This window comes from Solanum tuberosum, unplaced genomic scaffold (assembly GCF_000226075.1).
Source record: "Solanum tuberosum cultivar DM 1-3 516 R44 unplaced genomic scaffold, SolTub_3.0 scf00017, whole genome shotgun sequence".
Lineage (NCBI taxonomy): Eukaryota > Viridiplantae > Streptophyta > Magnoliopsida > Solanales > Solanaceae > Solanum > Solanum tuberosum.
In genome coordinates this window covers 1458336-1474203 of record NW_006238943.1, presented here as the reverse complement: position 1 = coordinate 1474203, position 15868 = coordinate 1458336, and the positions used below count along the sequence as shown (strand labels likewise).

Sequence of the window (15868 nt, the reverse complement as noted above, 5' to 3'; positions counted from 1 at the left end):
GAAAACTTATTTAAAGACCCAATCAATTTATTGAAAATAATTGTAATGATTATATACCATATATAATATAATGATATATATAAGTGTTGATGTTTCATGAAAAACATCAGGTTTAGAACTAACCATGATATAGATTTGCATGACTTACCTACCATTCTAATTTCTAACACTATTTATAATGCATTGTGTTTTCTATCTATTTTCATTTTGAATTTATTGCAGTCTTGTATTATGTTCGATATTTATATTAGAATCTCAATCAATTTAAATTATATAATGTAGGGTCCTTGTAAGGGGAAATATTCAGTATCAATTTTTTTTTTCATATCCAAAATTAAATGAAACTCAAGATTTTTAATTAAGAATATAGAAGGATCATCATATTTATTCCATCACAATTCTTGGTGACCATTTGAGATTTTGTTAAGTAGGTACTCCCTCCATTTTACTTTATATGATACGCTTCGGTTTAAGAAGGTCAAATTACATATTTTTTTATAGAAAAAATTGTATATAATAGCAAGCTATTAATTTAATTAAATGCTATAAATATAGTTTGATTTAATTGTACCCCATAACAAATTGTTGCTATTTCGCCTCTCCTGGTGAATCTCGCTCGTCATTCTTGTTCTCTCCCTCGCCTCTCTCACTTTTTATACAAACGCAAATGTATAAAATGCGTTTGTGTTTGTATAAAGTAAGAGAGGCGAGTGAGCGGGCGAGATCTGGGAGAGGGGAGAGAGGGGAACGAAAATAGATGTATATATACATCTATTTTCGTTCCCCTCTCTCCCCTCTCCCAGATCTCGCCCGCTCACTCGCCTCTCTTACTTTATACAAACACAAATGTATACATTGTGTTTGTATAAAACGAGAGAAAATTGTATATACAAATACAAATTCATATATTTTCGTCCTATACACTTATGATTATACAAATACAATCTTCCCCTGCCAAGTTTTCTTTTGTCTTTCTCTCTTTCTCGCTTTATACAAACACAAACGCATTTTATGCATTTGCGTTTTTGTATAAAGTGAGAGGGGCGAGTGAGCGAGCGAGATCTGGGAGAGGGGAGAGAGGGGAACGAAAATAGATGTATATATACAATTTTCTCTCGCTTTATACAAACACAAATCATACAATTGATCTTTTTGTATATGTATATATACCAAAGTAGATTATACAACTGCTTTCTTTTGTATAGTATAGCGAAATTATACAACTGCTTTCTTTTGTATATGTATAGCGAAATATACATATTTATGTTTGTTATGGAGCGCAATTATGCAAACTATAACTATAGCATATAAATATGATTTTTGTGTTTGCTTTATGTGAAAGTTGCTCTTTTTTATATCAACTCCGTACATAAATGATGTTTAAGTTTTTGGGAATAAATAATTTGATACTACTTCACAAAAGATGGAAAAAGTCCAAATATATATACCTATGTATATAGTTTATACATACTATTCAATTTAGAGCATATATATCTTCAATTTAAAGAAGTAGTCCTTTTAGATTTTTGCAGTTACACAAATGATTTAAATATATTCTTCTATTGATGACGATTAGAAAATGATTTTAATTTTTACCTTTTAACTTTTTTCTTAAAGTAAAATTCATGTGAATTTAATTAAAGAAATTATGATCACATTTATCCCTTTATTTTCGAAAATAATCTATATTTAACTTCCATTATATCATTCAAACAAATATACTTCTATCGTTATCAAACTCAAGATAGAAATATTAAAATCTCCACCACTATAATAACTCACATTCTTTTTTCGTAAAAGAAAAAACATATCTCAAATCTATAAAATTAGTCACTCTTTTAGTAAGCACTCTCCTAAAATAACAATATTTTTATAGATTATCCGATTTGTAGAAATAAAATTATTTGGCGCCATTTCAAACTTTTAACGCCATTTATATAAATTGCGCGAAAATAACCTCCAATAATAGATAAACTCCTTACAAAGTTATGAAAAATCGCAAAAAGCCTAATTAATAAATGTTTATAACTTCATAATAAATTATTTCATATTCTCAAGAATCATCACTAGTTTTTTTTTCCACCAACACATTTTTGTAACAATAAAAAATATTTCTTAAAAAATTTCCAAATTTGTTTTCTTTTTCCAAATCTTTTATTAAAAACTTGTAAACTGAAAATTCCTTAAACCCTCTAAAAAAAGCCCAAAGCCAAAAAATCAAAATAAATAATCAAATATTAGAGGGGATAATCATAATTATCAATAATCAAGAAACTATTTAAGGGGTTTTAGCCGTTTTGGTGGGGTTTTAGGGTTTCTGTCTCCACTTTGAACTTGGACTTGTTTTCTATATGATTTTGCTTCTCAGTTAAGGTTTTAGCATTGGCGGCTAGGGCTTCAAATATTTGTGAGTTTTTCTTTTTACATATTGAAAATCAATTGCATGTTTAAATTTTGTTATAAAGATTGAATTTTTATTTAAATTAATCATATGGGTGTTCTTGTATGTGATTAAATAACAAGATCAGATTCAGGTTTGCTATACATTCTTGTTTTCAGCCTAGAACTTTTTTTTGTTGAAGTTTTTTTTTTTTTGATTCGTTATGCCATGCCATGAATTATTGTTAAATGGAACAATGATGATTCATATAGCCGACCCCGACTTGTTTGAAATTGAGATTGAGGTGTAGTTGTTATTTTTTTTTCTATGAAATGTTGTTTTGAGTCGAGGGTCTATTGAAAAGTCTGTGTACATCCTACCCTTCCTAGACCCCACGTGGCTATGTTATTGTTGTTTAGTTTTATGGTGTTCTGTTGTTTTATATTTGTAGCTCTGTTTTGTTACTGGCGTTTTATTAATTTCTCTGTTTTTGTGCTAAATTTTAAATCTTTATTTGTTTTCTTTAGAGAGGAGAAGAGTAGAGTTGGATTTAGTTTAAAGAATTGATGTTAGAAAAAGGGAATATGACTTTCTCTGATCAGCCTCAACCGCCTGTTCCCTCGCACTTTATGCAAATGCCATTTGTTGGTGGTGATGCTGGGGACGTTTGGCCTCATTCTTCGATGAATCATGAGCTGTTTGAGTCCTATTCTCAGTTTGAGCATGCTCCTCCGTTCAAGAGAATGAGGGAGTTCGATAGCAACTCACCAAATGCTGCAGCTTTTTCTGCTATGAATTCTAGAGTGAATCCACCAAATCTTCCGGGAAGCAAAGGGACGAGCCATATATTTTACAAAACCCGTATGTGTGCTAAGTTCTTGGAAGGAACTTGTAGGAATGGGGAACATTGTACATTTGCTCATGGTGTTGAAGATCTGCGGGAGCCTCCTCCGAATTGGCAGGACTTGGTACGTGAAAAAGATAGAGGAGCAGAGAACTGGAATGATGATCAGAAAATAATACATAGGATGAAAATTTGCAAGAAGTTTTATAACGGAGAGGAGTGTCCTTATGGAGATAAGTGTAATTTTCTTCATGAACGTCCTCCAAAATTTAAGACCGACATGCCAAGGCACAGAGAGAGTTCTGCAATAAGTATTGGAACTACTGGAAACAGATGTGATACCGAGCTGATTGAGATTAGCAAGCATGGAAATGCTGATTCAGATGCTGTCCGTATTAAACCTGTATACTGGAAGACGAAGATATGCAGCAAGTGGGAGACAACAGGTCAATGCCCCTTCCGTGATCGTTGTCACTTTGCTCATGGCCAATCAGGTAAACTAGTTTTACACAGTTCATCTCGTTGTTAGTTTGACTCTATGTTTAGTCGTTTTAAAATAGTCTCATATTCTTGCTTTAAGTCTTGCAAAATCCCCTTATGTCTCAATTGTAAAAAGTAAAGGCTGCATAATGAAACAGTAAAAGCTTAAGACGAATAATTACGAGCTGTTGATTGCCTAGAAGCATAACTTTCTGTTGCTAAGCAAGTCCTCTGCTAGAACTGCAATGGCTCAACTGAGATGAGAATCTTGTATAAAATTAGCTACTGTTTTGTTTGTAAGCAAAACAGTCATTCAACGCGTGTCTTGTTTCCTTAAACATGAAAATCTTGACATTAACTCACATTCTGGATTACATCCATATATAATTCCAGGAATTTGTCGTGTTGCAATGTTCTTTGACTGATGTTTTGCACATTCACAGCCATTCGTTGTTCTCAGATTATGATTAATCCTATTTCCTGTTACATACATTGTATATGCAATTTCTCTCTTTGGTCATATCTCACATCTAAAACAAGTAACAATGTATTTAGCTTTCAACGTCTAGCCTATGTCGTGGTTTTTATAGGCCTAACATTAAAGTAACTTGCTCGTTACCACTTTTACTAAACACGGAATATGTGAATGATGGGCTCTATGTGCTACGTATCTCATAATCTTAAATTTCTTCCCTTTGGCTTTCTATGGCAAAAAATGGGATCTTATCTTATCAGCTCTTTGGTTATATCTTTTGGCAGAGTTGCAAATGCCTACTGGCCGAGTTGAGATGGATATGTTAACGAATTCTGGCCCCATTACTCCAAGACCCTTCTCCATTCAGCCTGTTGACTCATCCTCTGCTAACACACTGGTTAATGCTTCTATGCAAGAAGAAAGAGAGGAAAAGAAGATCCATAAATGGAAACTATCAAAGAAGATCAGTCGAATATATGGAGATTGGATCGATGATCTAGTCCCACCCCACCTCCATCCTGACAACGCCGACAACTGATTTTTCAGGTTGCATTTTATTAACTCTTTTATGCCCAATGGATGCATTCCAGCAAGGATCAGAAACTACGGGGAGATTATAACCGTCTCGGTTCATCCAACAGTTGATGTGTTTGCTATATAAGTTTTTATATTTGGTTTCAACAGTTAGGTTTTTGAATTTGAATCTGCATATTTTTTTGTTTATAGAAAACAAATAATGTAACATCTATGGGATTTCCATAGAGAGAGACAGAAACATTCATTATTTTATTTATTATACTTTTATCTGAGCTTTTGGTTTATTTCTGGTCTTTAGAGAAACACTCCTGTTTTTGACTAATATGTTTTTGGGAGCTTAGAAATGCTTTTCTTTTTCAAAAAAATATGTTTTTGAAAAGCATTTTTGAAAGGAAAAATAGCCTGTTTGTTCATGCTTTTTTGAAGGCTAAAAGTACTTGTGTTTTTCAATAAGTGCTTATTTAGAAACACTTATTACATGTTTGAACTTATTACATGTTTGATCAAACACTAATTATCATCTAAAATTCTAGAGGTGGCAAGATTAGCCCATGAAATCATAATTCGCCCAAGTTTTGGTTGATTATTGGCCTGCACATTTATTAGCTCAGTGTCACGTCCCGCCACATCACAACTAAATTTTGCGTCCGGATAGGGGCGGAAGGGTCTAGAGTTGTGGAGAGGTTTCCGGAAGACTCTAGAACCCTTTAGATTATTCAAGAAGGCTAGAGAATTCCCTAGAATTCTCTAGAATAACTTAGATATTCCAAGAAAGTCTTGGAAGGTCCTAGAATGTGTAGAGAGTTCTAGAGCTAGGACCAAAGTGTAAATAGTTAGGGACTTGTAAAATAAATTTAAATTGCACTTTAGTCCCTAGGAGTTGGTATAAATAGAGGGTGCCATTCATTTGCAAGGCATCCAAGCTTGAAGCAAGCAACTAAGTGTAAAGCATTCTCCAAGCAATATAAGCCTTCTTCCAAAATTCTCTAAGTCTTCCTTTTCATTTCCTTAGCGATCTTAGCATAAAGGGCTTACTTGAGCTTACAAGATTGTGAAAGATTCATGAGTAAGTTGTCAAGTGCCGCACGGAGCATTAGTAAGACTCTAAGTCCGTGACATCAGGCCATCAAAATTTGGGATAATATAAGCCCAAATTGGTCCATGTGAAATCTTGTCAACTATTTTCTAAAAAACTTGTTTTTCGTGATATGTTATATACATAGCTATATTTAAGAAAAGCTATAATTTTATTATGTACTAAAAAACTATAAAAGAACAAATAAAACAATTTGATTTTGACCGCTTTTTAGCTCATTTCAGCTCAAGTAACTGAATTTTGGTGCTTATAAAGTTACTGAATTGGGCCATCTTCTCATGTTGAGTATTAGACTTTTAGATAAACAGGAGGTTTGCCTCCATGCATCATCTTTATGAAGCGTCTGAAGATCACCAGTGAGCCACTTAACCACTGTGTCAGATGAGGGTGAGGGTGTTTTTGAGCATCATACCTATGTTTTGGTGAGGGTGAGACCCACTCTAAGTAAAGAAAAATGTTGGGAGATGGACATGGACAAGAAAACAGTTCGATGTTTGAAGATGGATTTCCAAATTGCAGCAGATCTGGCCTTCTCAAGGTCTGGAGAAGAACATGTCATGAAATGGCTACACACATTCATCAATAGTGTTTTTCAGGGATTCAATGGTACTTATTTTCAATCTTTTTTTTTTGGACGACGAGTATGTTACAGATATGTTCTTTGCGCTTAAAGCCCTCACGTACCTTAGAGCTTTTTTGCGTTTTTCGCCTTTGATAAACACTGATCGTAACTCTTAAAAAATCATAGATAAATCCATGGTTACCACACACAAAGTCAGACATTGCTTTGCTAATTCTGTGGCAGTTCTTCTTCTATGAGGGATGTCTAGTTGTGTTAAAGTCACCCCACAGAACCCAAGGCCTGTACACATAGCCAACCTTAGTATCTGGATTAGCCAAAAGTCTCATATTTGAAACACCCCGTCTTTAATCTGTTGAACCAACTGACCAGTTACTGTAGAGATGGCATACAACTTGGCGAATCTTTAGAGCTTCCATAATTAATCCTAATCACTTTGACATTTGTACAACAAATATCATTACGTTTGGCCAGCGGGACACAGGAAAGTCATATATAATGAAAGGCTTTACAGCGAATTCCATTGATTTTATATATATATATATATATATATATATTTATATTTATATTTATATACTAGATAATTTAATCCCCGTGATACGGGCTCAATATAATTTCACATATTTTATTGAAAAAATTACATAAATTCACAACTTAAGATATCATAATCCCCTCTCGAATATATTCTTATTCCCTCTCGGATACATCCATCCCCTCTCGGATACATAGATATCCCCTCTTGGATACATCCTTCCCATGAAGTAATATATATCATTAGTAATGTATCAGACAACCAAGGAATGTATTCGAGAACAACGAAAAATTCGAGATTTTTGTAATTGAGGAAACTTCTGGGATAGAATGTAATTAGCCTCTAAATATATGAGATTTCTATACTTTATACTATTTTTTTTTACAGTAAACAACTTCAATATATTACTTAATAATCTTTTTCAAATGTTCATACGACATAAATGCGTCGTTTACAATCCAAATTGAGAAAGTTGAATTTCAAAAAATTCTCTGCAGCAAGGAAATATAGAATTGTGTTAGATTATGAGTTAAAACATTTCGCATTCGAGGAATATATAAAATGTTGATATCTTTAAAAAAGTTCATCGATCTTCATATATTTTGCAAGTGGTATCTATTTTCTACAATGTTATCATCTTTTTTTTGTAATATCTGCACCATAAGCTTTGCATCTGATCAAATACTAATCATTGATCAACCAATTCGTAAAGATCGATTCAAAGCCTTTCAAATCTCTACTGCTTCAACTTAATAGTATAATGTGTTTGTAGTTTGCTTTGTCGGTGAATTTTTGTGATACATTTCATTATTGTCTTCGATTATAGAAATACTTCTATTTATTTTGGTTTTAATATTGAAAGTATTTATTAATATATTGATTTCTAACTCCACAAAAATAAAAACAATCATGAAAGCAATTTTATTTCTATATACGATAACAATTGACATAATGTTATAATCTAAATTACATTAATAATTTTTTTTATACTACACTCTAAATATCATGCCGTAAAAGAAAACTTTGAATCTTACCCCCACAAAATAACCAATATACTTGTTTTTCTTTTTCAAGTTATTATTTATTTTTTAGTTTTTTTCTTTCTCTATATTTCTCAAGCCCCTTTCTATTGACATTTTCATTTTTTGTTTTTCTTTATTTTTAACTACTCATTTTTCTTAAGTTTGTATTTTAATATTCCTTAGAATTTGAATATTAATTGTTTTCCTTGTCAAATTTTCCCCTGTTAAATAGTTTATCATATTTGATATTAAGAAAATATTCTATATAGAAATGAAAATTTTATATTTTTTAATCTTTTGATGAATACATTATCAAATCATTAATTTCTTAATAGTCAAACATTGTTCATTCTTTTAGTCACGTAATTTTATATTTCTTCAAATTAATTAAAAAATATTGATACGTCATTTTAAAAATCATTTTAATAATCAAGATACGAATTTAGTGGTCATATTATGTAACATAATATTAAAATATGTTTACACAATAATCCTTTAAAGTATTTTTAGGAACAAACTATTAACTATTCAAACACATTTTATTGTAAATTAGTTCAAAATTTTCTTTCAAAAACATGTCAAAACAAGCTTAGCATTTATTATTGTTTGTAAAAAGTTAATTAATAGAAACTCTTCATTTAAACAGAATTATAAAAATATCTTTAGGGGCCAATTTTAAAAGTAAAGACATGTATGGATTCTTCTAGATTTTCATTTTGGTCATGTAATTTTATATTTTTAATCTTTTGATGAATACATTATCAAATCATTAATCTCCTAATAGTCAAACATTGTTTATTCTTTTAGTCACGTAATTTTATATTTCTTCAAATTAATTAAAAAATATTGATACGTCATTTTTAAAGATTATTTTAATAATCAAGATACGAATTTAGTGGTCATATTATGTAACATAATATTAAAAATATGTTTACGCAATAATCCTTTAAAGTATTTTTAGGAACAAAATATTAACTATTCAAACACATTTTATTTTAAATTAGTTCAACATTTTCTTTCAAAAACATGTCAAAACAAGCTTAGCATTTATTATTGTTTGTAAAAAGTTAATTAATAAAAACTCTTCATTTTAACAGAATTATAAAAATATCTTTATGGGCCAATTTTAAAAGTTAAGACATGTATGGATTTTTCTAGATTTTTATTTTGGTCATTAATTATACAATTATTATTTCGCCCTTAAATAATATTAAAATTACTAAAATGCCAATTGTTTAATAGATATTTTTGGTTTAATGAAAATTTCACACTACAAAAAAAAGGAAAAAGAAAAATGTATAGAAAATGTGATTGAAAATGTGGGTCCATATTAAATGTTACATCATTAGGATACACATGGCATTTAATAAAAAATATTTGGTTGTATTGTCATTATAAATCTATTACCACTTTTTTGATGTCATAACACAAAAACAAACATTCTAGAATATTTATGAAATGACAAATTTGCTATTGGTCATCCTCAACTTGACTCTTCTATATAATAGATAGAAATAAGGTAAGTAATTTTCCTTTTTGTTTTTTGTTTTTTGTTTAATGTTTGATTTTATATTCTGAAAAGTAAATTGTATTTCTTACAGCAACCACAAAAGTTCACAATGAAAGTAAGAGCTTATAAGATGTATCAGGTCCCAGGGAATCAGGTAACTAATCTGTTGGATTCATCTCATACTAATTGTGATCCCGGAGAGGTCAAGGTAACACAAAGCATTGTACTTGTTGCTCTGTAATTGAATGTTTACTGAAGTATTTGTTTGATGGCAGCAAAAAGTTATTGAAACCAAAGAGGACTTAGTAACTTTGACAAAAGTATGCGCCAAAGATGCAGAGAAGTCAATAAGAAAAGCACATAAAGTGATAAAATTGGTAATTGTAACTTTTCTCGATTAAGTTTTACTATAATAACCAAAAATGTTTTATCTTAACTTGATTCTTTTTTTGTGTAGCTTATTGAAATAGAAACCTTATGTGGGACACTGAGCTTGATCGACCTAATTGACAAAGAAACCTCTTTGGTGACACTATCCAAAAAACTTGGACAAGGATTTAGGTAAATGTTTTGATACTTCCTTATTTTAATAATAGATAGGAACAAAAACGTGTTACAAAAACTATGTTTTTAAGAAAAAAGAGCTGGCCCGGAAAGCCCGTAACCTATGTACTTGGGGGCTGGGACGACCATTTTTTGGCCTACACAAAAAATAGGCTAGCCCGATCTGACCCCTAAAATTTCAAAGCATATATGGGTTAGCCCGAATGGGGTGGGCCAACCCATATTGATAAGCTCTAGACTTGCAGCCATATGGCAGGTTTGACAACTTTAGAGGACTTCCTAAAAGGAAGAGGAAGGACATGATTGGGCTGGGGATCGAAAAGACCACATGAGAGGGAAGAACTTCCTAAGAAGGTAATGAAGTCCTCTCAGGCACAATAGGAGACCCTCAGGAACTACTAGAGTTAGGACTGGAAATATAGGTAGGACTGGAATTATAGGATCAACAGCTGGTTGAGTGTCCTTAAATGGAAAAATAGACTACATGCCTGTTAACAAAGAAAGGCTTTGAGTGAAGGTGGACATAATCTGATTTTTTTTAATCTTTTGCAGTGAAAATAATGAAACTTATGAAGTTCCAGAAAAAGTAATGAAATCTTTTGAGGGCTTAACACAGCAGAATCAACTAAATGTTGTTGTTTTTTGTGTTAGTCCTCATTTTGTGGACATGAAAAAATCTATAGAGATGCTTTCATTGGCTAAAAATCTGGTCAAGTTACCCAATTTTGTAAAGAGGAACAAGGTTGTCGTAACTAATAAAACAAAGGGTTTGGTGTCTACTTCACGAAAACTGAAGGGCTCTATGTGTACATTTTGGACAAAGAAGACGACGACTTACTGATGAAGAAGGCCAGGGAATTTCCCTCTCAATGGGATACAATCTCTTTGGTTCTCGGGAGGACAACACAGTCCTGCTTGGATCGACATCGTATTTTAATAGCAAAAGAACCAAAACAGGTAGAACTCACTGTTTATTCACATTGTATATTCTTTTAATTTCCTATTTTATGAAAAATGACAAGTTCTAATTTGTTTCAGTTTATGCAGCTTGATGGGACAATGCTTTCTGGTATTGATTTTTCCAGAGATTGGTCTGATGAGCTTCCTGAGAATTATAAGAAGCAAAAAGATATTGTTGAGAAAGAGGATAAGAAATAATACTCTGCCGAGAATGATGAGGAGTGGAGTGTACAGATCTTTGATTTCTAGGGTTTGTATTGTGAATGTGTAAGTTGCTAACTGATAAGAATCGGGTTACCAGAATAAACAAGAAAATAATGTGGAAGCAAAATTATAAAGATTAAAGACAGAAATTGAAAGATATGCGAAATTCAAGAATAAAATCCCTAATTTCAAGATAAAGTGCTAAGAACCCTAATTGATCTTAGTATTCAAAATTAGCGGATTAAAACTAATTGTGATACTAATAGAGTCAATTCAAGAAGTTAGATCAAAAGTGATCTAGATCCCTATTACGAAGAAATCAGAGACAACAATTAGTATAAGACTAATCACCTTCTTTAATTTACAAATAGAAATCAAAGATATCAAATTAAGAATTAATCTTACCTCTTAAAGAATTGTTCTTTTAAGGTTATAAGATAAATCCATAGTCACCACACACAAAGGTATAAAGAAGAGAAAACCTCTCAAATAATATTAATCATGTCTATCTAAAATAATAAAATCAACCCCTATATATAGGGAAAACCTATCCCAAATAGAATAGGATTTAAATCTTAAACTAGGAAAACTTTAAACTAGGTAACTTTTAAATTAAGAAACTTTAAACTAGGAAACTTTTTAAATTAGGAAAACTTTAAACTAGGAAATTTTTAAAATAAGAACTTTTGACTTTTAAGCGTTCAACTTTTTGGACTCTTTTATTGGGCTTCGTGTGTCCCAATCTTCTTTCTTTCGGGCTTGAATTTGGACATGACCTCTTTCGTGATAAACATATTCTTGATTTTGTATTGAAACCCGTCAACTTTAGTACAAGTAGGCTGACATGGATGTTATCACTAACTGCAGAGGGATGGGAGCGTTAGTTTTCGATGTACATTGAATGCATACTACTTGCACGAGCTTAGATGCGTGCTTCTTCAGAATAGCTCTTTTTAGAAAGTTAATGCGATAGCTGGTAAAATTGTTTGAATGAACCTATATTGTTGATTGTTGTTTGTATCATTGTTAATAAGAGGGAGTTTTTTAGACTTTCTTTCAAAAACCTTGACTAATAGAATAGTGAAATTAGAATAGGCAGAAAAAGGGGCTAAGATAGAAGCTTAGGATGTTACCTAAGTAAATGAGATGGACTTTATTATGCTTATTACTGCCTATAGGAAGCAAGGGGACTTCAGGTAACCTTCTGCTATTACATAACAAATCATTCTCAAAATCTTTGTTGAGGTAATGTAGCAAACTATACAATGAAAGTAGTAAGACTTGGTAACTCAATTATTAAAGATATAAGAATATGAAATTCTATGTGTACCATTGTAAAACTAAAATTTACTTGTCAATTGAATTGAGCATGTTGTGTGACTCAATTAGTAGGCTATTATAATTTGGTTTATTGATTCATCCAACTCTTACAAAAAATAATTCGGAGAAGATGTTGAGTGTGAAGTTGTAAACTAAGATGTTTAGTGTGAAGTTGTAAACTTAAATACTTGAAATCAGAGTGCTCTTTTAAGCCTGATGATTTGTTGTGGTGGAAAAGAACATTTGTACCATGTGCAAGATAGATCCACATATCTTGCAGCCAAGACTAAATAATGGAATCGGCTTAATAACGATTGTTGCAATCTTAAAATAGAAAGAAAGTAGAGATTCTAGGACAAGCTTCTATTTCCATTTACACATACAAATAGTTGTGCTTAGTAGTACTTTATTTGTTCTTATTAGCTAGCTAATGTGGTTGAAGTTAATAATCATCTTTCACTCCTAACAGAGAAAAAACAACTAACTATTTCTCCATGTTCAAAATATATAGGTGAATGAAAATAACAGAATAAAGCCGAGGAGATGATTTCTTAATTTCTTTCATGCTTTTGTCAATTGGATTTTCTCGAATTTAAATAGCTTATCTCCAAGGTGATGTGTTATTTTTTGTACAATTTAAGACTGTAGATGCATTCTCACTTCTCTTTACTATATTATTGAATTGTGTTAGTTGTTCACTCTAATTTATTTTCAGGTAATAAAGAAGTTTCAACCGGAAAGAATCTATTTTAATTGAGAGATTCTAGAATTGAGAAGCTATATCTCTGTTTTGGCCTTTCCTAGAAAGCTCCATGTATAATGGTCAACAAAATCTATGTAACATACTATGAAATGTGTCAACGCTGATATTTATTTTAAACATGTTGCATTTTTCACGTCTTTCCTTACAACTGCTTTTATTTTCACTATATGCACGTGCCTTGCACGAACACCCGTATCTAGTATTCCATGTGTGTTGGTTACCGTGCTATTTTTCTTCTCCAGAGGGAGTAATTGTAATAGTACTCCCTGCCCAACAATACTTGTCCACTATTGACTTTGCATATTTTCTAAAAATTATACTCCCTCCGTCCAACAATACTTGTCCACTATACTAAAAATAGATGTCCAACAATATTTGTCCACCTTATGAAATTCATGGATAATTTTACACTTAATTCCTAATTTACCCTTATCATTAATTATAGTCATTTCCCTATTAAATTTTTTATTTATTATATTTAAAAGGTGATGTATTCTTTTCTGTTTTATATTTTACACTTAGAAATATAATGTGTAAGAAGTGAATAAAGATGACATGAAGTTTTTAATATTTGAACTAATTAAAAAATAATAAAATGAAAAAACATTCAAATTATTATTGATAAAGATGGCTATAAAGAGATTTTTTTAAAAAAGAGAATGTTGAATTAATTTGAAAAAGGCTAATTATTAATTTGTGAGATTATTTCACTTATAGAACTCAAAAAAGAAAGAATATAGTTATAATTGTAATATCGTACAAATGGATGATTTCTACAATTTGTAATTAATATACGCGCAATGATTGAGTTTTCTAGATTAGATATATATATTTTTTTTTTGTTAATTTTAGGGAATCAATAGAATATTTTGTTTTATTTAATTATCATTGAACCAAAGCACTTTATCATTGAATTAGTTATGGTTTTCTCAAGCCTATTATATATGTCCTTTTATTGAAAAATAATTTAAACTTAATTTGCCATTATGAATAATTTAAAAGATAGAAGGATCTTTGTGACTAATTTTCTCAAATCTATCTATATATAATCAGAGAAGTAAAAAGTGTCATGTGTCAGCACCACAAAAAACAGATATTTAAATAATTAAAATTATATTTTCACAACTTCCTTATTTATAGCAAATTAAATACTAATACTAATGATGATGATGATAATAATAATAATAATAATAATAATAATAATTATTATTATTATTATTATAATCTATCTATATATAATAGTTATATATTTTATAATAAATTAAAATTGTTCTAAAAATATGGTGTTTTAACGTGTGTATTCCTTTTTTTGTGGAAAGATAATTTTAATTATATTTTCACAACCTCCTTATTTATAGCAAATTAAATACTAATACTAATGATGATGATGATAATAATAATAATAATAATAATAATATTATTATTATTATTATTATTATTATTATTATTATTATTATTATTATTATCATCACTGTTATTATATTTATGTTTTTCAATTTTTTTTAAAAAAATCATTTAAATTCTTACAGTTTTTTACGGATAATGGTAAAGAAACCTCCAAACAGTTACTTTTTATAGTTTTTACTTTCAGCAGATAATGAATCACAATTGTTTTTTTTGGACAATACTATATATTTTTAAAAGGAGCGGAGGAATACACAGATTCATTTTAAAAAGTCAAGCAACAAATCAAAAGTTCACTCCTCCGGCGGTACATTCATTGTGATTTGTGCAGATATATGTTGTTTTTCTTTTTTGGGGGAATTGGAATTCAATACAATACTCAAAAAGTTTATACCATTTTATTAATATACTCAAATTTTTAGGTAGTTTATTTTACAAATGCACACTCCTTCCGGTAAAATATGCTTACTCAACATAAACTCTTCAATGATAAGCAATGGAGTTCTAAAATTGAAGTTATATAATGATAGAACGTATCACATTGTAAATATTTACACATCTTATTTTTTATTTAATTGATTCTTCAAGATAAGAAGGTAGCAAATAATTTTTAAAAAGTTATTCTTTCATCTGTTATTTTTAAAGTTCTTTATTTGATTATATTATGACTGATTTGCTATTTTTTTTTAAGTTTATTTTGTGAACATTATTTTTCCAGTGATAAATTTAAATATACAGTAACAATCTTTTTGTTGCAATTGATAAATAGAAATAATTTCAAATATAAGACGTGGGTCTCCACATAAATTTACATGCCTTCATTATAAGTAAAAACATTGGATATATGTAAAATATTTGATGTTGTGGGATTCTTACTTTCTTAGTCTATCCTCTTCTTTGTTTTGAATATACAAACAAGGTCATCCTTTGCTCTCAATTATAATTATGAGGACCAAATTTAGTTTGCCTTGAAACAACAAATCGATTGACATCAAAATTGTGTGTGTTGTCTTTAATATGTTACATAGAACAAAACTTCAAGTTAAATTAGTGTGTTTTTGATATATGTTTTGTCATATAAAGCATTGTTTGGGCTCTTTAACCTTATTTTTAGATACTTATTTAGTTATTTTGAATTAAATAAAAGGAGCCTCATGCTCCATTATTGACCAAAAAAATAAAATATAAAAAATGATT

At 30.2% G+C, this 15868-nt stretch overlaps 1 protein-coding gene across 1 annotated transcript; it reads left to right on the top strand.

The window, feature by feature from the left end:
- Positions 1-2266: 2266 nt before the first annotated feature.
- On the top strand, positions 2267-4983 carry LOC102580124 (zinc finger CCCH domain-containing protein 39-like). Its single transcript, XM_006340182.2, has 3 exons — positions 2267-2407; positions 2908-3718; positions 4464-4983. The coding sequence occupies exons 2-3, from the start codon at positions 2947-2949 to the stop codon at positions 4715-4717; spliced, it is 1026 nt and encodes a 341-aa protein (XP_006340244.1). The 5' UTR covers positions 2267-2407; positions 2908-2946; the 3' UTR covers positions 4718-4983.
- The last annotated feature ends 10885 nt before the right edge of the window (positions 4984-15868 follow it).